This window comes from Zalophus californianus, chromosome 7, assembly GCF_009762305.2.
Source record: "Zalophus californianus isolate mZalCal1 chromosome 7, mZalCal1.pri.v2, whole genome shotgun sequence".
Classification (NCBI taxonomy): domain Eukaryota; kingdom Metazoa; phylum Chordata; class Mammalia; order Carnivora; family Otariidae; genus Zalophus; species Zalophus californianus.
In genome coordinates this window covers 27,803,692-27,828,333 of record NC_045601.1, presented here as the reverse complement: position 1 = coordinate 27,828,333, position 24,642 = coordinate 27,803,692, and the positions used below count along the sequence as shown (strand labels likewise).

At 39.5% G+C, this 24,642-nt stretch overlaps 1 protein-coding gene across 1 annotated transcript; it reads right to left on the bottom strand.

Moving 5' to 3' along the window:
- Nucleotides 1-19,880: 19,880 nt before the first annotated feature.
- Nucleotides 19,881-20,369, bottom strand: LOC113927666 (transcription factor BTF3-like). The gene has a single exon (XM_035728663.1). It carries the CDS (start codon nt 20,367-20,369, stop codon nt 19,881-19,883), a length of 489 nt encoding a protein of 162 aa, XP_035584556.1.
- Between the last annotated feature and the right edge of the window lie 4,273 nt (nt 20,370-24,642).

Sequence of the window (24,642 nt, the reverse complement as noted above, 5' to 3'; positions counted from 1 at the left end):
ACCCTCTACTTCATGCTATAAAAGAAATTTGAAATCCAGTGTTTAATAAATTGGCGCTCCTAGGATGGGTTACCTATTACTTCCAGGGTATTTGCATTAGAGAATCTAAAGAATGTTCAGACTAAAATTCAGAATTAGATCTTCCTTTCCCCCCTCTCTGTCTTTTCTCTTTTCTTTCCCTCTTTCCCTCTTTCTCTCCTCCATCCCTCTGGCCCTTCCTCCCTTCTTCCCTCCTTCCCTTTCTTCCTTTCTTCCTTCTTTCCTTCCTTCCCATACATACTATGTGCCAGTTACCGTTCTGGCGGCTAGGAATAAAGCAGTCAATAAAACCAATGGCACCTGGGTGGCTCACTAGGTTAAGCATCCCCCCCTTGGTTTTGCCCCAGGTCATGATCTCAGGGTCATGGAATCAAGCCCCACATTGGGCTCTGCACTCAGCGGGGAGTCTGCTTCAAGATTCTTTCAAGCTTCTCTCCCTCTGCCCCGCCCCCGCCCCCAACTCGGGCCCTCTCTCTCTCTCTCAAACAAATAAATAAATCTTTAGAACAAACAATATACAGGGGCACCTGGGTGGCGCAGTTGGTTAAGTGTCTACCTTCGGTTCAGGTCATGATCTCAGGGTCCTGGGATCGAGTCCCACATTGGGCTCCCCACTCAGCAGAGTCTGCTTCTCCCTCGACCCCTTACCCCCGCTCGTGCTCTCTCTCTCGCTCTCGCTCTACTCTCTCTCTCAAATAAATAAATAAATAAAAATCTTTTTTTTTAAAGAAACTGCTAAAAAACAAACAAACAAAAATAAAAACAAAGTACAGGCCCCATGGAACTTTCTTTCTAAAATCAGGTTGATTGAAGTATCATTTATATGCAGTAAAATCTGCCACTTTCAGGTGTACAGTTCTATGATTTTGACAAACCTATACAACTATGTAACTACCACCACAATCAAGTTATAGCCTATTTTCCATCATCAAAATCAAAAGCCCCTGTATACTCATACCCTCCCCCCACCCCCAGCCGCTGGTAAACACTGATCTGTTTTCTGTCTCTACAGTCTAGCTTCTTCCTGGATACCATATAAATGCAACCATTTAGTAGGTAGCATTTTGTGTTTGGTTTTTTCACTTAGCATAATGCTTTGAGATTCACCCATGGTGTTGCGTGTATCAGGAATGTGTCCTTTTTATTCCTGAGTAGGAGTCCATTTCAGGGATGTACCACAATGTGTTTATCTGTTTGCCATTTGATGGTCATTGACGTTGTTTCCAGTTTGGGGTTATTATGAATAAAGGTGCTGTCAACATCCACTGACAGGTCATTTTGTATGGACATATGTTATAGTTTCTTTTGGGTAAGTAGCTAAGGATGGGACTGCCGGTCCTATGTTAAGTATTTGGGTGTTTAACTTTGTAAGAAAGTGCCCAACTATTTTCTGAGTCGGCCAACGATTTTGCATTCCCACCAGCAATGACTGAGTGCTCCAGCTGCTCCTTATTCCCACCAGGGCCCGTGCCAGTAGAAGTTTCTTTGTTTTGTTTTGTTTTTTAATTTTACTTTAACCACCCTAATAAGTGTGTGAGCTTAAATAGTATTGGAAAGCACCAGTCTTTTGCTCAGTTAATCAGTGTTGGTATTTTTCAGTCTCCCACACTTCCTCTTAGATTGAAAGAGACCCAATCAGTCCATCAGGTTATGACGAAAAGCGGAGCCCAGTCATCCTGACTGGGGGTTCTCATTGTGGGTTCTCTCCTGTGGAGTTTAGGCAGAGCTTTGCTGTTCACATACACTTAGGGGTATGCCATGTTTTAGGAGGGCATACTCATGCACTAAGCTGGGGAGGCAGGTGAGAGAAGCCTCTCATTAGTAGGCTTCTGATGAGACTCAAAGGGCCTGAGGAATCCCTGAGGAAAGCTTTGTTCCAGGATGACTAATTAAGATGCGTGGCTGGTGAGGAGACCAGAAACCAGGAGACAGGTTCGGAGGGTACACAGTAATTCAGCCCTGAGCTAACAGAGGTCTGAAGTAGGTTGTAGTCTTGGTAAAGTACGACCAAAACAAAACAAAACAAAACCCACCAAAAAAGGAATGATTATGGCTACGACAAAAGGATAAGCTAAATTCGTAGCTGACAATTGGTGTGAGGGCATATAAATGAGTTGGTGTGCTCGACCTTTTACATTTAAATGATAAGGAGAAGGATCCCAATAGCACAATGAAACCACATTTCGCGAAGTCTCCGTCTTGCTAAATCCAACGGTCAGGCAGTTCTCTAGATGCATTTCACCGACTTATTACAAAAATAGACATAGATCAATTGACATACCAGATGTCCCTTTGTTCTTTTCTTAACCTTGGATGCCACTCCCTGTTGAGTCTTCTGTGACACCGCCTGCTCCTTCGGTTCTCCTCTGTTGGTTCCTCCTCCTTGCCTCCACCTCTAAATATTTACATCTTGACCTGCACTTTCTCCCTGGACCTGACTCGCATATCTACCTACCTACTGAACACCTCTGTTCTGCTGTCTGACGGGCACCTCAAACTTAGCACAGCCACAGCCAGATTCCTGGTCTTTAGAGTCCCCAACCTGTGTCTCCTGCTCTTGTCCTTTTTCCTTCCAAATGCTCGGGCCCCAAATCTTGAGATCAGCCTTGACTTCTCTTCCTCTCATATCTACCTCATATTCACCAGCATATGCTTTTGGCTTTCCCTTTAAAATATGCCCAGAACCTGACCATTTCTGCCTGCTTCTACTGCTGCCATCATGGGCTGAGGCACCTGCTCCAGAAGCCCTTATTTTCCTCACCTGTAAAAGGGGATAATAATTAATAATAATAATAATAATAATAATTTTTTCATAGAATTGTGTGAAGAATTGTGAGATAACCCATGGAGAGCAGTACAACAGCTTGCACATAGTAAATAAGTTATGATTTCTATAACTTACAGAAAGTATTCCTTATCAAAAATATACATAAAGCCACATTTCAGAAAATGTGTCCCTTTTCCATAGCCTCAAAGTCGAATCTATTATTTGTAGTTGCTCCTTTAAGGATATGACTGTTCATCCTGTAATTGTGGTTTGAGGGGAAGTTGCACAACATACTTTATTTGTGCTGACCACTTAAGAAATTTCTAAGTTGTTATGAGGAGTCGAACATTTCTGAATAACCTAAAGCATGGCTTAAAAATGGAAATTTCTGGGCATTGAGAAGAGTTAGCATGTTTCTGAATTGTTGTTGATCTGTTCTTTTTCTTTAGAATTGAATGAGAAATACTTTGGGTTGGCAGCCCGTTCCTCTGATTTCAGAGACTAGGACATGCAATTTTTCTTGTCTCCTTTGCCTCTAAAGCGAGGCCTCTAATCCTGACACTGGACGTTCCTTTATTAAAAACTGGAGAATTGTTTTGTTATCTATTATTTGATAGAGAGACCTATATAGGGAGAATTTTTTTTTTTTAAATTAGCCATGGTTGTCAAGAAACAGAGGGTATAAATGCTCCTATTCAATCTTCTTGAAACTTTTCATTTCAGAAGATATGAGGTGCAGATTTTGGAAAGATATCCAACATAAATTTTCTGTCGGCTACTGAAGAAGTCTTTAAAAAAATTATTTATTTATTTGAGAGAGAGAGAGAGAGAGAGAGAGTGGGGGGGGAGGGACAGAGGGACAGGGAAAGAGAGAACCTCACGCAGGCTCCATGTTGACCACAGAGTCCCGCTCCGCAGAGCTCAGGACCCTGAGATCATGACCTGAACTGAAAGCAAGAATTAGACATTTAACCCCCTGAGCCATCCAGGCACACCAAAAAGTCTTTATTATTGACTCATTATTCCTAGGATATTGTTGTTTTTGTGGTCGTGATTAAAAAAAAAAAAAAGGAATAAGAAGAAGAATGTTCACTAACCCAACCTTGTTCTCAGTAATCCTTGTGAAAACTGACCACCCTTAGAAGAGGCTGATAGGAATGTGGATGGAAACTGGGTATGAAAGATCTCCACATCTAGCTGGAGATGACAGTGTGGGACTGTTTATTCTTACAATGCCTAGTGCGCACTGTCAAATATTTGAGGGAACAAATCCTAGACCTATGTTGGTTTCTTGGAAGTTTTTTTTGCGTTTGTCTTTTCTGGACTGGCTGTGATAATCGCTATCACTCTATGGTTGCCGAAATTTACCAGCTTAGTGTTGGGAATGTACATTGAGAGGAGGCTATGCCATAACCAATTGTGCCTGAGTTCAGAGTCCAAATGAACAGTCACCATATTAGAGCTATGATTCAGATAAGAGCTCTGCCTTATTCCTGTTACATGTTTCTAAGGAGATCATAAACCTTTAAGCATGAGCACAGTTAATAGTAGCTATGATTGACAGAGAAAGACATGTATCATATGACCTCACTGATATGAGGAATTCTTAATCTCAGGAAACAAACTGAGGGTTGCTGGAGTGATGGGGGGTGGAAGGGATGGGGTGGCTGGGTGACAGATACTGGGGAGGGTATGCGCTATGGTGAGCGCTGTGAATTGTGCAAGACTGTTGAATCACAGACCTGTACCTCTGAAACAAATAATACATTATATGTTAAAAAAAAAAAAAAGAAGATAGCAGGAAGGGAAAAATGAAGGCGGGGAATCGAAGGGGGAGACAAAACATGAGACAAAACTATGGACTCTGAGAAACAAACTGAGGGTTCTAGAGGGGAGGGGGGTGGGGGGCTGGGTTAGCCCGGCGATGGGTATTAAAGAGGGCACGTTCTGCATGGAGCACTGGGTGTTATACGCAAACAATGAATCCTGGAACACCACATCAGAAACTAATGATATAATGTATGGTGATTAACATAACATAATAAAAAAAACTAAAAAAATAGTAGCTATGATTGAAAAATGTAATTAGAACAAGAATCAAAGAAATACAAAATACTTAAATATAGTTAAAATTCTCTTCCTTCTTTCATAAGTCCTGGTTTTTCATTCATTCTTCATTTCTTCATTTAAAAATTACTTTAAAAATTTCTTTCTAAATCTCAATACTTCCCATGCCCCAAACTCCCGCATGTTATGAAGTTTCAGGCTTTGAGAATTCTACCTGATCCTTGGGGCAAAATCCCTAACATTTTTCTTGCAATTTTCTGACTGTTGAGTATTAAAATTCTTGCCTATTTTTCCAGCCCTCCCTCAAGGCTTACTTCTAACGTAATTTTTAGAGGTTCTCATTCCCTCTCATGGAAATTTCTGTTTTTCTTTGTTCCCATAGGGAAGTACAAGAGAGATTGTATCTGCCTATGAAGAGCTTTACAGTTGCCTGGATAAAACCTTATAGATAATGTCCAACTAATCAGGAAATATTTTCTCTCTTCTCTCAACCTCAGCCCCTGCTTTATTATTTCCCTAATGTATATTGAATAGTCTCTTCCCAGCCACCTCTCTCAGAGGTGGGATACACATTAAACACAGTGATAACAAATCCTCACTTTAAAAAGTATATTTAAGCACTACTGGGGGCGTCTGGGTGGCACAGTTGGTTGAGCACCTGACTCTTGACTTCGGCTCAGGTCATGATCTCAGGGTTGTGGGATCGAGCCCCAACATGGGGCTCTGTGCCGAGCGTGGAGTCTGCTTGAGATACTTTCTCCCTCTAGCCCTCCCCCCATGCTCTCTCTCTCTCTCTCTCTCAAATAAATAAATTAAAAAAAATCTTTTTAAAAAAAAGTATATTTAAGCACTACTTTTTGTTAAACAGTAAGATTTGAAAACATAGATAAGGGATATCACCACACTGGCCCATTTTATCACATGAAAGCAGATGCAGTATCGTATATTTCACTTAGGTATTTATTACCTTTCTCCCCTCCAGTTTTGTCTGTTTTTGTTAGCTTCTGTATTTTCACCACCTAGAACAGTACCTGACACATGAAAGACGTTAAAAGATTTGAGTGAGTAAATTAATGTCTTTTCCTTCCTTTGTACCTCCTAAAGATATGAATGGTCATACCATATTGGCAATATGTTTAAAAGATGGGTTTGAATGAGAGGTAAGAATTTCCAAATAAAAGGCTCATACACTTTAGCTATTACTCACAAAAAGATATAATTATGTGGTAGATATATATCTTATGTTCTGAGAATTCCACACAGGAAAACATAATAAGGTATATTTATTTTATATGTCATACAAATACAACATTTTGTCACAAAAAAGAAATTTGTGGGGCACCTGGGGGGCTCAATCAGTTAAACATCTGACTCTTGGTTTTGGCTCACGTCATGATCTCATGGTTGTAGGATCGAGCCCCGTGGGATCGGGCTCTGTGCTCAGCTTGGAGTCTGCTTCAGTTTCTCTCTCCCTCTCCCTCCTGCTCTCTCTCAAATAAATAAATAAAATCTTAAAAAAAATAAAATTTTGCAAGAGTTAGAAGTTCTGGTTTTTAGGCTCAGTTCTTTCTTTATGTCTAGGACCATGAGAAAATTTACTTTTATCCTTCTGGACTTAGATCCATTAACAGTGTCCACCAGACTACATTAAGTATCTCCATTGTCTTCACTTTGGCCTGTTCTCACTGCCCCCTCATCGTACATCTATGTCTCTCCCCACCTACCACATTATCTTGAACATATCTACTTATGTATGTTTTTCCCACTAGATTTAAGAAAAATGGACTCTACTTCATAAAAATAATAGCTATTATTTTTTAGTATTTTTAAGTGTCCTATCTACCTAATTGAATATTTTTAAGAAAACCATTCAATAGGCATATCTAACTCCATTTTGTGGAAAAGGAAACTTAAAACTTTGAAAACTTAATCAACATGCCCCAGATCTGTAAACATCTGGATTCCAACTTCTACTCTGACCCAAAGTCTCTGCTCTTAATCACCTTACACTAGACCCAACTGCCTCTCTAAAAGATGACCACCATGTGCTGAATTCCTACCAAGTGCAAAATACCAATATATTGATTGTAATCCTGAGAACAGCCTTGCCTAGTAGGTATGATTATCCTCAACCTACATCCTATAGATCAAATAACTGATGCTCAGAGTTGAGAAATAGTCTCCTCCTCAACCATGCAACTAGTACATTCTCAGTAGTCTAACATTTCTTTCTGCAAATTATCATAAGGTTAGTTGATATTTATACTCTTCTTCATCCTCTACCCACTCATGTTCCCTTTGCCTTTAGCCAGCACCTTAGCTGGTTGGAATTCTTTGTATGGTTGAATGATTTTTTTATTTGGTTGAGTTTTTTTTTTTTTACCATTGTTCCTAGGCGGCCTGAGCCCTTAGTGGTCTTATCTCTATCGAGTTGTTCTAGTCTTCCACAAAATTTGTCACTGAATATGAAAATCCTGATAGTTGCTCTCTGCATCCCAGTGATTGGTAGGGGCTGAGTTGAGTTGATGTGCTCCAGGAAAGAGACCGCATTTGTAAAAATACCTTAACTTAGAGTCATTCCACATGTGATTACATTTATACTTAATAGTCATTCTCCAGGACCCATGTATCTCCTATACAAGCCAGGCTAGTGAATCAAGTGAGGGTGTCATAGGAGTCATGCTCCAACCCCTACATTTTCCAAGCCTTTGATGGTGAGTGGAACTGATTGCTGTAATTTCCTTAGGGGTATGCTATTGTTTTCTGTTGTTATTTCTCCACTGTCTGGTGATTTGATTTTTTTAATAAACCCCCCTTTTTTTATCAGTATCCTCATCTGTAAAATGGGACTAATAATCCTACCTTGTGGGTTTTCAGTAATGATTGAATGACTTAATATGTGCACAGCATTTATAACACTCCCTGACAAAGAATACACACTAATTGTTGGTTATTACTATTGCTTAATTATGTTTTTGTATATAATTTTGTAATAGTCAAGACAGCTGAAACTAAAATAAAAATTGAAAAGCACTTTCTCTATGATGGCTGAACTTCTTTATGTTTAAACAGTCTCTGTTTATTTAATTTTTATCTATGTTATGTGTCATTTTCACAGTAAATGGGATCTAATTTATTCCCAACCTGCCACTTTTGAGCCAGCACACTGCTCTTCCTGAAAATGAAAAGCGTTATTCCTGACTTTTCCCAGTAAGAAACTTGGAAATTATCTTTATTTCTTGGCCAGATGATCTCATAAATGAGATCGTGACAACTTAAAATATTTTGCTGTCTTCTTTACAAATGAGGAAAAATAGAAATAAAGGAGCTAGCTAACAGCAAAGGCAAAATAATGCCTATTGCTAGTCACTTCAGTGTTTCTTACTTTCCTTGCTCTTCATTTCTACTCTTTTTTTTTTTTTAAAAGATTGCATTTATTTAGTTGTTTGGGGAGAGGCAGAAGGAGAGGGGGAAAGAATTTCAAGCCAACTCCACGCTGAGCACAGAGCCTGAGGCCGGGCTCTCTCCCAGGATCCTGAGATCATGACCCAAGCGGAAATCGAGTCCAACGATTAACCAACTGAGCCACCCAGACACCCCCATTTCTACTTTTGAAACATCTTTATTCTTTCGATGAGAAAAAACAAAAACAAAAAACAAAAAAAAAAAACCCCACATTATTTTTATTGTATTTTTCCCCATTTTTAAGCTGTAAAATATATCATGTATATAAACTGGTATAAATAACATACATTTACTGATTTAAAAGGAGAATGAAAAAAGCCTTATTATGTAGATATCTTCAATCTGCCCTTCACCTTGACCTCCTTGGTTCACTCTGCCCCACATGCTCTGTGCTCTGACTGACTTGCATGGCCTCAACCTAGTCTCCATTGCCTTACAATTTTCAGCTGGTGTTGGCCAATGGGACACTGCATTAAATTTTTCTATACACTGCCCCTACCTTCTAAGTAATCCCATTAGTAAATTCCCCTCTAATTTAAGTGTGTCATGTTTTCTTTAAGGACCCAACCAACTCTGTGTTCATCATTCTCTTGTTTTTTAAAAAATGCAGCTTCACCATGTATGTATGCTAAAACATATTGTTTAGTTTTGCCTTTTTAACTTCCGTAAATGCATTGATTTAAGGTCTCCCCCTACCACGTTCCATTTTTGCTCTGTGCTAATTTGGAAATCATACATTTGTTTTTTTTAATTTAATTTTATTTTTAAAATAATTTTTTATTTTTACGTTAATCACCATACATTACATCATTAGTTTTTGATGTAGTGTTCCATGATTCATTGTTTGTGCATAACACCCAGTGCTCCAGGCAGAACATGCCCTCTTTAATACCCATCATCAGGCTAAACCATCCCCCCACCCCCCTCCCCTCTAGAACCCTCAGTTTGTTTTTCAGAGTCCATCGTCTCTCATGGTTTGTCTGGAAATCATACATTTGTTAAGCAAAATTCAGCTGAGTAAATTTTAGGGTCTAATTGGCTCTATTCAACAATTTATGGATCAGGCAGCATACTTCCTAGCAAGTAGATAGAAACTCCAAGGAGTTGCACAAAATTGAATAATTTTATAGGCAGAAATGGAGTGGGACAAGAAAGTTATTAGCAAAAAAAGAAAAGAAAAGGAAGGATTGTTACCGGCAAGGTCACTTTCCTTGGGGGAAAATGCAGGGGATCTTCTCAGGCAGACTATTTCACTAGGGCTCATAAGAAATTCCGATTGGTTGATCTAAAATTCCACTATTGGAAGAGGCTGAAAGTGCAATTAGGTTAGGAATTAAGTATTTTCTTAAATTTTGTTATATTTAAGGGCGCCTGGGTGGCTCAGTTGGTTAAGCGACTGCCTTCGGCTCAGGTCATGATCCTGGAGTCCCGGGATCGAGTCCCGCATCGGGCTCCCTGCTCAGCAGGGAGTCTGCTTCTCCTTCTGACCCTCTTCCCTCTCGTGCTCTCTATCTCTCATTCTCTCTCTCTCAAATAAATAAAATCTTTAAAAAAAATTTTGTTCTATTTAAATTCAAATAATTAACATATAGTGTATCATTAGTTTCAGAGGTAGAGTTCAGTGATTCATCCATTGCATATAACACCCAGTGCTCATTACATCATGTGCCCTCCTTAGGTATTAAGTATTGATGGGACTTAACGTATTTCCTCCAGTTTGAAAAAGTTTCTTTTTTATACATTCTATTTTTATATGTTTGGTAGTGTGTCTAGAAATTTTAACATTCATGTTTAACTTAACAAATCTCAACTTAGACCTTTATCTTCCTTTTAAACACCAGCATGGTAGAATGCTTCTCCCCTGATTACCACTTTCCCAACTTCAATGCTATTTTTATCCAATATTTTGGTTCTGTCCTATTTTTATACTTGCAAACAGTAGACATTGTTGATACTGTTTTATGTAATCAATGAGTCTCTAGATTTAGCTACCTATCATTTTCTTCACTCACCATTCCGTCTTCCATCTGAGATCTTTCTTGTGAAATTGAAGTTAGTTAGGTTCTAACAGGATACCCAGAGACCATCAAGAAAGAAGTCATGACCAGCTACTGGGAAAGACCGAGGCCTGTCCGGGCAGCACTCCACATGAAGCCAAATCAAAACAGACAAAGCCAAGACTGGGGCTGCCCAGACAGGAAATCCCTGATCAAATAAGGAAGCAAAGGCACAAAACCCTGCTTCCAAGAAATCCCCGCCCCAAGTAATGAACATTCCACTCCCTAGTTAACAACTGTCAATAAAAGAGAGAAACCCACACCCCAGGGCCACAGCTCTCTTTCTTAAACTCACCCACTCTCACATCTCGATGTACTTTTGATGTGGGAAACAAAGACAGAAGGAAATGTAGATAAAATTAAATGTCTTGGGGTGCTTGGGTGGCTCAGTCAGTTAAGTGGCTCAGTCAGTTAAGGCACCCGAAGTGCCTTCGGGTCATAATCCTGGGGCCCTGGGATTGAGTCCTGCATCGGGCTCCCTGCTCAGTGGGGAGTCTGCTTCTCCTTCTGCCCCTCCCCCTGCTTGTGCTCTCTCTCTCTCTCTCTCTCTCTCCCTCTGACAAATAAATAAATAAAATCTTAAAAAAAAAATTAAATGTCCTTATAACCTGCAGCTCATTGACAAATACTTGAGAGAGGCAGATTATAACATTCCTCTGGGATGCTTTGAGTCTTCTTTAGCATATGAAAGTCCTTTTGCAACTTCCCCTATCTTTATTTCCCCCAACCCCAAGGTGTACAATCAGTTGCTCCTCACAATACCCCGGGGGCAGCAGGAGGTGGCAGGAGGCCACAGGCTGCCTCTGCGGCAGCTCTTTTTGACCATGGTCCTGCCCCCAGGCTTTAATAAAACCACATTGTTTGCCCCAAAGATATCTCAAGATGGCCATGGGCTCTAGACCCCAACAACACTACTCCAAAAAAACGACATCACTTTCACTTTAATGAAATCTCTCACTTGTATGCTGCGTCATGTCTGTCCCTGAATTCTTTCTCATGATGAGACCAAGAGCCTTTGGCAACATGTGGGGGACCAGCTGGGTCCAGGCCTCAGGGCCCAAGGTCTTTCCAGTTCCCCTAGCAACAGGATCATTGTCCTTCTTCTGAAAGAACATACTTCAGAAGTTTTTAGTGAAGTTCTGTTATTCGTAAAGCCCATCTTTGCTTGTCTGTAAGTGTAATTATTTTCCCCTTGTTCTTGAAACATAGTTTAACTGAGTATAAAAATTTTATAGCCCTTTTAAGGTGGAGGTAAATATCTTTTGGGAGGCTACTTTTGAATGTTTTTGGCATTCTTTTGTTTCAATACATTTTCAATAGATGTAGATTTCTTTTTATTTCTCTTGCTAGAAGTTCCCTGGACTCACCGAATCTGAGAATTGTTGTTCTCTCTCAATTTCAAAGATTTCTTAGCAAATATCTCTTCAAATTTTTTTCTCTCTTGTACTATTGACTCATTCTGAAAAACTGATTTAATACCCTTTATATTTTCTCATCTATGACCTGAAACTTTCAAACTCTCTCTCTTAATTTCCATCCCAACATTTTATGGTTGTGTTCAGGTAGTCTCTTTACTGTGTCTAGTTCAGTCCATCCATTGAGTTCCTAACTTCAAATACTACCTCATAAATTTTACATTTTCTATTTGGTTATTTTCAAATCTGCTTGGTCATTTTTCATAGCCTCTTATTTCTTCATCTTATTTTTAATTCCTTGTATTATTTCCTTAAAACTTACTGAACATACTTATTTGATATCCTGTATTCAAGAATGCCATTATTAGCAGACATTCTGTGTATTTTTCTGAAGTTTGTTATTCCTGCTGACTCTTGCGTATAGTAGCTTGGTTTCTTGATGCCCACTGGAAAGTTTTTTGTGGGAATTCCTTGATATCTGGATTTAAAGTGCATTCTCTGAAAGCATATATACCCTTAGTTCTGCTGAGAACCTTAGCATTCTACCAACCTAGAGATTTTTAACTAAATTTTCAGTTTAGATTACTGGAAACACAGATTATTTATTTGAATTTTAATTCTCAAGCTCATGTAAGCATTAGTTTAGGGTACGAATTTTCCGAAGAGACTGTTTCTTCTTTCTTTTCCTGTCCCTTCTCTTCTCCCTTCCTTTCCCTTCATTTCTTTGTTTCTCTTTACCCTCTCTCTTTCTTTTCCTATATCTTTAAACTCTTTCTAGTCCTCCTTCCTTCCTTTTTTACTTCCTTCTTTCTTTTTCCTTCCTGCTCCACAGCTACAATTGGCAACTAGCCCTAGCACCTAGCTCTGCAGAATGTTTTTTGCCCCTACTGAGCCTCCCTTTATGCTTTATGCAGGGGTTTTCCATCTGATTAATTTGAACCCCAGACTAGATGCCCTGGGCCACCAGGATTAGCAATATACTCTCAGCATAAATACCTCCTTAACTCTGTTGCTTGGGGGCTCTAAGGACTGTTTTACTGTCCCACACGTCCAACCATTCATTTAAAAAGAATAAAGAAAAAAGATTTTATTTATTTATTTGAGAGAGAGCATGCATGAGCACAAGTCAGGGGGAGTGTAGTTTAGAGGGAGAGGGAGAAGCAGGCTCCCCATTGAGCGGGGAGCCTGATGCAGGGCTTGATCCCATAATGCTGAAATCATGACCTGAGCAGAAGGCAGACGCTTAACTGATTGAGCCACCCAAGCGCCCCTAAAAAGATGTTTTTAATGTAATTATTTTTCAGTGGGATTTTTTTTTCTTCTATATAGTAAAAGGGAGCAGAATATGCCACCCCCCAAACATACCTCTTTGGCATAAGGATTATCCTAGTATCTCATGGTTATTTTTAAGAAAAAGTAGAAACAGGAGAAACTCTGAAAAACAAGCACAAGTTACTTTTTGTAAGAGAAATTTGCATTTATAAGGGAAATCTCCATTTGTAAGAGTGTCTTCCTCTCCGTACCAGGAAGAGGACAGATGATTAACAAGTCTAGAAAATCTTATGAATGAGAAGGCAGGGACTTAAAACTGCTTAACAACCATACCCTTGTTTCTTGAACTTTTCCTGATAACTTCCCATTACTTGTTCACAGCTCACCTCCCACCCTCTAATCTTCTTTTGTCTCTAGCTGGAGATGTTATTTAAGGTGATGATGGCTTGGGACATTTGGGGGAGTTATTCAGTTTTTTTCCTGTATACATGTTATTAAACTTCTGCTTGTTTTTCTCCTATTAATCTGTCTTTTACTACCTGAGTGTCTCAGGCAAGAACTTAAGAAGGTAGAGGGAAAATTATTCTTCCTCTTCTACAGTAGGTAATGTGCCATTTGGCCAGAAATGGAGGTGGAATAAATAATATGATATTTTTAAAACTTTAGTAAAAGCAATGAAATAAAGAAATGAAAATTTTGGGTTTAAATATTTAGATTTAAACATTTAAAATAAGGTGCCTGCAGGGAGCCTGCTTCTCCCTTTCCCGATCCCCCTGCTTGTGCTCTCTCTCTCTTTCAAATAAATAAATAAAATCTTTAAAAGATAAATAGATAAGTAAAAATTAAAACATAAAAATTTAAAATAAGTTTAACCATTTTTTTTGCAGTGAACAAAGACTATGTCTTCAAAAATCCAATTTCATCTATCATAGAAGACAAAGCCCTATAATGTCAATTATTCAGAAAAGACAGTGGGTTTATACTTGCATGGAATTTCAAGGCCAGGACCTATGTGGATAAAACATTGGGGAAAATTATTTCTCTTACGCAATTTTTCTAAAACTGCACTGAATTAATAACAAAACTCTCTGAAGTGAGCATTCCCACAGCCTGCCATGTTGATGGGTTTACTTCCCGCATTCTGTTCCCTTAACCTTAATGACAACATCTCTTAGAATGGAAGCTAAAACAAACAAAAATTATTAAATTGCAGATATAAATTCCCTATTGATAGTAATTCTTGTCTCTCTTTTTACCCCTTACTTGATGAGGAAAAGGCCCCCCAAGTTTTCAAGTTCAATGGTCTGTCAGCAAAAGGGCAATGCTTACTAAGTACAATTTCCTACCTAACTAGGTATGTCTAAGTTAGTGACACTAATGAATAATTCATGTCTTTGGAAGAAAATTTATTACCATCTTTGAAAAGACTCTGAAAAAGTTTCATTTCTCTTGAGTCTCTTGTATGTTGTTTTATAATTTCTCTTAAAAAGAGGATGTAGGATCCATCACGGTATTAAAACAGTGGATTTTAGTTGTACTTACAACTTTTGTGAGTCAGACACTTTATATATATTTTTCTTATAACTCTGCAGGGTAGATATTATTATATTCAGAAAATGTGGATCCTAAAGGTTAAGTCATTTGCTCAAGATAACATGGCTATTAGGTAGTACACTTGGGATGTGAACAATGTCATAATTTGTTCTATTTTTTATTCTCATAATGCCACACCTTGCCTTTTGATTACAAATCACACTGTAATTCTATTTGTATCTGTGATGTTTTGAGTAATGTCTGTGCTGCCAGTGACCTGGAAATTCCCGGAGGGTGGGGTTCATGAGTATTTGGCCTGCAGTTGTATTTCTGCTGTTTTATGTAGTGCCGCACATGGGGGGGCACTTTAACCTCTAGTTGTTGAGTGAATGAATAAATGAACTCATATTTATTGAGCACCTACTAGGTGCTTTGTGATAGACACTATGGCAAGCTTAAAGAACCTATGAAAAAATCCTCGGACTTAATTTACTGTATAGTAAGGAGAAACAGAAATGCAATACGTAGCTGGACATTACACATACAGTTTTGGGAATTCAGACATTGTCTAGGACAGAAATGGCTTTCAGATGGTGGGATTAGAGAAAATTTAGGGATGAAGCTTTGAGCTCAGTATATATGAAAGATTTATTTCAAAATTTATTTCCAATGTTTAATTTTCTAATTTGAAATCTGAATTTTGGATGAATTTTAAAAAACAAAGAATATACACCTTTAACATGATAATAATAATGATGATTAATAATAAATAATATTGTCTAGTATTAAAGTGAATACACTTCTAGACTTGAATTCCAGCTCTATCATTTGCAAGCATTGTGACTTGGGTAAATTAAGTTATTTAAACTCACTAAACATTAGATTTCTTAGCTGTAAAATGTGATAGCAGCATGCATGTCACATGACTGTTATAAAGATTAAACTTAATGAACATAAAGAAGTTATACAGCATATAGTTTCAATGATGCCTTTTTATTGGCACCTCCCCAGTCAATAGCTCTAATTCAGGGCTCTCTGCTGAGCTTCCAGGACAGCTATCTGACTGCCAGTTCTATGCTCTGCCAGGTGCACAGGCATCAACCTCTCTGTGACTCAACCTGTCTGCCATCAAGCTTTTCCTACCTCAGCGGCATCCCTATGCTTCTCTTATTCAGACAGAAAACCTTTCCCTTACTCTCCCTAAGCAAACTGATAAACAAGTTCTGGAGCTTTTACCCATCTACCCACGACTCATTAACCTCTCAAGCAAAGACTTCTTCCTTCCATCTGTTGTGAATTCCGGCACCACTGACACAGTGTCCCCATCATACCACCCAGCCTTCTCTTGGGTGCATGGCTGTCAGCTTATGTTTTCTAAGGCATAACTCTAGATGTGTTGCTTTCTTGCTTAAAACCATTTGGAGGTCCTATTTGCAGCATGGGATAGAGGACCCTTCCCAGACTTGCCCTTTGCTTTCCTTCTAGAGTATTCTCATCACCTCCCTCTCTCCCTGCATTCACACTGTGAATGACTGCAGTTTCCTGAGTTAGTCATGCCCAGAATCATGGCTCAGGGTAATATCTGCCCTCAATGCCACCCTCCTCCTTCGTATTCCCAGAGCCACCCCCACCCCGCTTTCTCTGCCTGGCAGATGCTTCCCTATCCTTCAAGGTATGGTTTAATCATCACCCCCTTTTGTGAACCTCTCTCCAAGGGTAGGCATGACATGGTGACCATCATGCCCTCAACACTTCAAGACACTGCTAGTACTTTACGGCCTTGTGCTCACCGCTAGACTGTGACCAGGTTTTTCATTCCTGTGTCCAAAGGAATGCTTCCTGGAATAAAGATATTTGTTAGATAGGTGCTTTTTCAAAAATGAAATAAAATCACTGAAAATTACTCAATTCATATCGAAACTCTGATTGTGAAATAGATAGTAAATATTTATAGTTTCTCTGAATAGAAGGTTCTCCATTGCATGTGTAGATACAGTTATAACGCAACTTACTTTGTTTACACTATAAAATAAAATTTCCACTGTGCTTGTGAAGCTCTACAGTGTCTTTATATGTCATTCTGTAAACTTTTATTTAATTTATGCAATGGGCTAGACACTTGTGGGCTTTAAAAAAGTAGTTGGTGAAGTATAAGTGAAAGAGATTAAAAGATTCAAACTTCCAGTTACAAAATAAATAAGCCACAGGGATTAAAAAAATTTTGTCATTTTCTACCCTCTCAAAGACGATAAAGCCTAGACTAGATGTTATCACCATCAGGCCTGTCTGGAGACCCTATCTTCCTGCCTGTACTAAATCACCAACTCTGAGTTCGCATTAAAACCGTCCTCACACCTGACCATTCTCCTCAGACAAAAGCCAGAGCCCAGGACACATCCTCTCTGCCTTGGGGTCAGTGATGATGTCCTTGCTCTGCTGCAGTGGGCCCTTCTCTCTCCAGGGCCCCAGGGCTGAGAAGTCCCCCAGTGAAATATGTTTTCTTTCTGGACTAACACCCTTCCTTTCTGAACTCCACTGTATTCATTTTCTTTTGGTGTTCTAATAAATTACTACAAACAGAGCAGCTTAAAACAACACAAATTTATTATAGTCCTGGAGGTCAGAAGTGTAAAATGGGTTTCAATGGGTTCAAAGCAGGGGGTACAGGCAGGCCTTGTTCCTTTCTGGGGGCTCTAGGGGAGAATTAGTTCCCTTGCCTTTTCAGCTTCTAGCAGCCACTCATAGTCCTTGGTGCATGGCCTTCTTCCTCCTTTTCAAAGGGAGCAAATGCAGGTGAATCCTTCTCACATTGTATTACTCCATCTCTTCTCCCTCCCTCTTTGACTTTTAAGGATTATGTCGTGATTACATTGACCCACCTGAATAATCCATACTAATCTCCCTATCTCAAGGTCTTCAACTTTGTCAACATCTGCAAAATCCCTTTTGCCATGTAACATATTCATGACATCAGGATGTGAACTTTTCTTAGTGGGGGATGGGCCTTATGCCGCCTACCACGGCCCCCATTTTTCACCCAGATTGCACACAGCAATTTGATCATTCTCCATCCTTTAACAACTCATTCATTATATTGATTGCTTTGGTTACAAAGATTAGTTAAAAACATCGCTGTTCACGGTCTAATATAAAATATATACAGCCAAGCAAATAATCACAAAGCCATGTGAATGTGTTATATTAAAAGAATTTCAGAGTACCAAGGGATCAGTGAGAAAACAGTGTCAAATTGCCCCTGAATGAGACAGGAAATTAGAAAGGTAGGGGAAGGTACCTTAGGGGAAGCTTCTTTTGACAGAATCTTGACGAAAATGTGTGGAATTTACCAGATAGACAAGAGAGGAGAAGATGTTAGATAGAGAAGACAACATGTACAAAAGTGCTAGACTGTGAGAAAATGTGTATGGTTTGGGGAACTGAAATTCATTTGGTATCCCTAGAGCAGCACCATCTAATCCAACTTCCTGCAATGGCAGAGATGTTCTATATCTGTGATGTCCATCATGGCCACCACTGGCCACATGTGGTTCTTGACACTTGAGATGTAGCTAATTGATGGCAGGACTAAATTTTCTTTTTTTTTTAGGACTAAATTTTCTATTTAATTTAATTTTACTTAACCTGAATTTAAAGAGTCACATGTGACTAGTAATTACCATATCATCAGCACAGCTGCAGAGCATAGGGTATCTCTCAGAGAATAATGGGAGGAGATGGGGCTGGGCAGTGAGTGGGGATTAGGTTACTGGAGGCCTTTTTTGCTACATAGGAAATTATAAATTTATTCTTAGAGATGGGTTTTTCAAATTGTGTTCCATGGAGACCAGTGGTTCTGTGGATGTCACCCAGAGCTGCTGTCAGGGTTGTAGGTAGACGTGGGGCAGATCCAGGAAGGCAGAATGGGTACATGGAGGTTTGCTCCTCCTCATCTTACCATCAACCCATCTTATGTGTCTCCCTCGGCTGAGCAGCTCCAGCTTTAACAGTTTAATATATTGGGATTCTGGGGCAGTTGGGGAGAGGGTGACTGGGTGGCTCCGTTGGTTAAGCGTCTGCCTTTGGTTCAGGTCATGATCTCAGGGTCCTGGGATTGAGCTCTGTGTTGGGCTCCCTGCTCAGTGGGGAGTCTGCTTCTTCTTTCCCCTCTGCCCCTCCCCGCCGCTTGTGTACTCTCTCTCATATAAATAAATAAATAAATAAATAAATAAATAAATAAATAAATAAATACTTTAAAAAATATATTGGGATTTTGTATACAGTATGAGAGGGGTGACTGCTTTAAGGGATAGTGAGAAATGGGGTGACAGATTTGCATTTCTGATAGATCACTCTAGCTAGAGGCTGGATTTTGAATGTAAGGAAGGGACTAAAGGCAGAGAGAAGAATAAAGGGTTGGCCTTAATAGTCTGGACAAGAGATGGTGCTGCCTGAACAAAGCAGTTGCTGAAGCAGCAGTGGAGAGCAGAGGCAGATCTCTAGGGGACTCAAGAAGGAGATTAGACAGACTACTGTGAACAACTGTATATTGGGAATAAGAAAGAGAAAAAAGTCTCTGAACTACTAGTTTTCTGCTACAAGAGAATGAGTGAATAGATGGGTCCAGGGAATATAGGAAGAGAAAAAAAAATGATGATAATCCAGGACCCCGTCCATTGACACCTCAAACTACTCACTACCTGGGGACATTTTTTATCATGGCTAATCAATTGAGAACCTGAGCTAGGTGGGCTACTGGTTACAGACTGACCATTCACAGGCTAAGCTGGAGTGTGGACAGCACCCTGCTGTGGGAGGGAAGGGCAGAAATGGCTCTGAGGACATATTGCAGATGCTTCAGAGGGACTGACGTTCTTCAGATCAGCCCTACGCAAGAGAGGTGTTTTCCAGGTGGCCTGTGGACCTTCAACACAGAAATTCAATTGAGAGACCTAGGTGGGGTTCAGGAATGTACATTTTCAACAATTCACCAGGTGATTTTTTTTCCCCCTAGGCAAAGAACTTTATTAACCTTGTTTCAAACTTCATTCCCAGGCTTCTTCAGCTTAATTAGCTGCAAAGAATGAATTGTGTATAAGCAAAAACTGAAAAGAACTGCATGCAGTGTCCAAGGGGCTTGGGCTTAAAAATATTAGAGATCTAGAATTTATCAGATCCATGAACAAAATTTTAAAAAGCAGTCATAATATAAAATAGCAGCTCCCAGTAACTTCTTCAAGTTTTATGTTCTTCAGAAGTTGACTCAATTCAGTTTGCTTCATTCTTGGAAGCTTCATCAAAATTCTCCACAAGATCTGGAACTTCATCATCATCATCCTCTCTGGTAGCAAGTGGTGCTTTTCCATCCACAGATTGTTTGGGCAGAGCTTCAGCCAGTCTTCTTAAACTAGTCAGACTGTCTGCACCGAGTTGGTTTAAGATACTGGGTAGCATTTCTGTCAGCTGCTTTGTCTCAGCATGGCCTGGAATGGTGAAAGTGTTCGCTGCCAGTGATGCCTGAACTTTGGGGTTGTTAAAATGGATCACTGTTCCTTGGCTTGTGAACATAGTCACTTCTTCAATACCAGAGATATTGTTTACCCCTAACTTCTTTAAGGAGAACTGAAGTTTTTTATCATCTGCTGTAGCCGTTCTATGAACCACCTTCTTCTTTCGGCGAGCAGTTCCTTTCCCACCAATGCGCACTTGTGCTTGCAGTTTGGCGAGTTTCTCCTGGTTCATGATAGTTTCTTTCATCTTGTTGGAGCGGAAATGGGACCGCGCGGGGGAATAGGGTTGGCTCTCAGGGGGTCTCGGGTGGACCAGTTGAGACTAGGTGCACACACGCGGGGAAGCAAGATGGCAGCTAGAGCTCACCAGGTGATTTTTATGCACTTTGGAAACCCACATCTCTAGACTTCCTGCCCTTAGAACAAGATAGGAACACAGATCAGGGTAGGGATTTTGAGAATCAAGTACCAGGATACTTTCAAGCACCTAGGAATCCTCGACCTGAGAGGCAATCTCATATTCACTGGGGAAGCGTCCGCCGGGCCTGTTGTGGACCCAAGGGAGCAAAACAGGAGCGCGCCCACAGTGCGAAGCGGAGTAGAGACAGTGCTCTTGACCTATGAGTGGAACTAATTTTTTTTTTTTTTGCAAGTAAGCACATGTGAAGCAGTGGAGGAAAATGAACTTTCCAGTAAACCAGAAATCCTGCATGAGCTGGAAGGAACTGCCAAGGAAGTACTTATCCTTACGGCTAATGTGACCTCTGCAGATCCAGCTGGTGAGGACTGGATGAAGTCAGTTACAAGCGTAGATGAGGAAGCTGAGACCCACACTATAGATCTGTTCTTACGTGTTATTCAAGGTAACAGGGTTGCTTAGTGGAATTCTAACCCAGGTCTGTTTAACTTCAAAATTTGAGCTTTTGCTCTTGTACTTCCATGTGATGATGGAATTCAGAGTTCTGATAGTTTTGGAAATAATCGGGACATTCTCTGGTTTTGAACTCATTGTTTTGTTTGTTCTTGGCAAAGCTTCCACTGGTGTAACTCAGGAAGTGTCTACGGCCAAGTTCAGAGTAGTTTTCTCATGGGTTGGACAGGAGGCTTATTGATTACTGAAATAGAATGGAGTACAGATACACTTTGCTTAAATTACTTTTATTAGTTTTTCTCACGACACTGTTGGAAATCATTTATTAATACAATTCTTTTTAAAAAAGATTTTTATTTAAATTCAACTTAGTTAACATACAGTGTTAGTTTCAGGGGTAGAATTTAGTGATTCATCAGTTGCATGTAACACCCAGTGCTCATTACATCAAGTGCCCTCCTTAGTGCCCATCACCCCGTGACCCTATCCCCCACCCATCTCCCCTCCAGCAACGTTTGGTTTGTTTCCTGGAGTTAAGAGTATTAATTTAATTCTCGGGTAAAAGGAAGAGATGGGCAAAAAGGAATTCAACCCCAAGAAGTCAAGTCTGTTCTCTTTCCCAAACATTTCATAAATTCAAATTCTCAGATATAGAGCTACTATTACAGGTTTGCAATGTGGCTTGGGCAAGCTTAAAAGAAAGGAAAGCCTCGTGTTTCAAATGATGAGAGGCAAGGACTTTTCAGTTCTATGAAAATAATCGACCACTTCCCCAAAAACGTTTTAAGATTTCTCCAGAGACAAGGTGAATCATAAAGTTGCCTGAATATACTTTAGTTTTGAATAAGCATATAGCTCAAGGCAAAGTGGTGGTTTTACTAACATGAAAAAAGAAGAAGTTGTCAAAAATGAGGTTTATCATTTTGTGCTACAAATGATACCATCAAAAGGTGAAGACAGCCTGCAGAATGGAGAAAATATTTGTAAGTCATATGGCTGATAAAAGGCTTTATCCAGAATATACAAAGAACTCTAATAACTTAACAATAAAAAGACAACCCAATTTAAAAAGATCAAAGGATTTGAGTAAGTATTTCTAAAGAAGACATACAAATGACTAAGAAACACATGAAAAGATGCTCAACATTATTAATCATTAGGGAAATAATAAAACCACATCTACTAGGATGGCTTTTAAAAAAAGACAATAACAAGATGTGGGGAAATTGGAAACTTCATACATTACTGGTGGGATTATAAAATGATGTAGCCACTTTGGAAAACAGTTTGGCAGTTTCTCATGAAGTTAAACATAGACTTACCATATTATCCAGAAATTCCACTCTTAGCTGTGTATATCTAGGAGAAATGGAAACATATGTCCACATAAATATTTGTATATTGGTGTTCATAGCAGCATTATTTATAATAGCCCAAATTGGAAACAGCCAAAATGTTTATCAACTGATAGATGAATGGATAAATAAAATGTGGTGTGTCTATACAGTGGAATAGCATCTGGAAACAAACAGAATACAGTACTGGTACATGCCACAATGTGGATAAAACTTAAAATCATGTTAAACAAAAGAAACTGGTCACTAAGGACTACCTATTATACGATATCATCTCTAGGAATACCTCATTTTATTGCACTTTGCTTTATTGAGCTTTGCAGATATTAGGTCTTTTACAAATTGAAAGTTTATGGCAGCTCTGCATTAAGCAAGTCTATTGGTGCCATTTTCTCAACAACATTTGCTCACTTTCTGTCTCTGTGTCATATTTCGGTAACTCTTGCAATATTTCAAACTTTTGCATTATTTTTATATTTGTGATGGTTATCTGTGATCAGTGATCTTTGGTGTTGCTATTGTAATTGTTTGGGGATGGCACTAACCATGCCCATGATCACAAACTTAATTGATAAGTTGTGTGTGTTCTGACCACTGTACCAACTGGCTATATCTTGGTCTATCCCTCTTCTTGGGCGTCCCTATTCCTGAGACACAACAATATTGAAGTTAGGCCAGTTAATAATCCTACAGTGGCCTCTAAGTGTTCAAGTGGAGAGTCACATGTCTCTCACTTTAACTCAAAAGCTAGACATGATTAAGCTTAGTGAGGAAGACAAGTCAACAGCTGAGACAGGCTAAAAGCTAGGCCCTTAGTGCCAGTTAGCCAAAGCTGGGAATGCAAAGGGAAAGTTTCTGAAGAAAATTAAAAGTGCTACTCCAGTGAACACATGAATGACAAGAAAGCCAAATAGGCTTACTGCTGATATGGAGAAAGTTTGAGCAGTCTGGATAGAAAACCAAAGCAGCCACAACATTCCCTTCAGCCAAAGCCTAATCCTGAGCAAGGTCCTAACTCTCTTCAATTCTGTGAAGGCTGGAGAGGTGAGGAAGCTGCGTAAGAAAGTTCCAAGCTTGCAGAGGTTGGGTCAAGGAAAGAAGCTATCTCCATAACAGAAAAGTTCAGGGTGAAGCAGCAAGTTCTCCAGAAGATCTAGCTAAGATCACTCATGAAGGTGGCTATGCTAGACAGATTTTCAATGTGGGTGAAATAGCTTTATATTGGAAGAAGTTTCATAGCTAGAGAGAAGAAGTCAATATCTAGCTTCAAAGCTTCAAAGAACAGGCTGACTCTCTATTTAAGGCTAAAGATACTGGTGACTTTAAGTGGAAGCCAGTGCTCATTTACCATTCTGAAAATTCTAGAGCCCTTAAGAATTACGCTAAATCAACTCTGTCTGTGAAACAGCAAAGCCTGGATGACAGCACATCTGTTTACAACATGGCTTACTGAATATTTTAGGCCCCCTGTTGAGACCTGCTGCTCAGAAAAAAAAAGATTCCTTTCAAAATATTACTGCTTATTGATAATGTACCTGGTCACCCAAGAGCCCGGATGGAGATGTATAATGAGACTGATGCTGTTTTCATGCCTCCTAACACAACAGTCATTCTGCAGCCTGTGGAGTAAGGAGTCATGGAGTCATTTTGACTTTCAAGTCTTATTACTTAAGAAACACATTTTGTAAGGCTGTAACTACCATACATAGTGATTCCTCTGATGGGTCTGGCCAAGGTAAATTTTAAAACCTCTGGAAAGAATTCACTATTCTAGGTGCCATTAAGAACATTTATGATTCATGAAAAAAGGTCAAAATATCCACATGAACAGGAGTTTGGAAGAAGCTGATTCCACCCCTCATGGGTGACTCTGAGGGGTTCAGGACTTCAATGGAAGAAGTAACCACAGATGTGGGAATAGCAAGAGAACTGGAATTAGAAGTGGAGCCTAAAGATGGGGCTGAATTGCTGCGATCTCTTGATCAAACTTGAATGAATGGAAAGTCGCTTCTTATGGATGAGCAAAGAAAATAGTTTCTTGAGATGAAATCTACTCCTCGTGAAGATATCATAAAGATTGTTGAAGTGACAACAAAGGATTTAGAATGTGACATAAACTTAGCTGATAAAGCAGCTGCAGGGTTTGAGAGGATTGACTCTAATTTTGAAAGAAATTCTATTGAGGGTAAAATGCTATGAAACAGCATCACATGCTACAGAGAAATAATTCGTGACAGGAAGGGTCAACTGATGTAACAAACTTCATTGTTGTCTTATTTTAATTGCCACCTCAG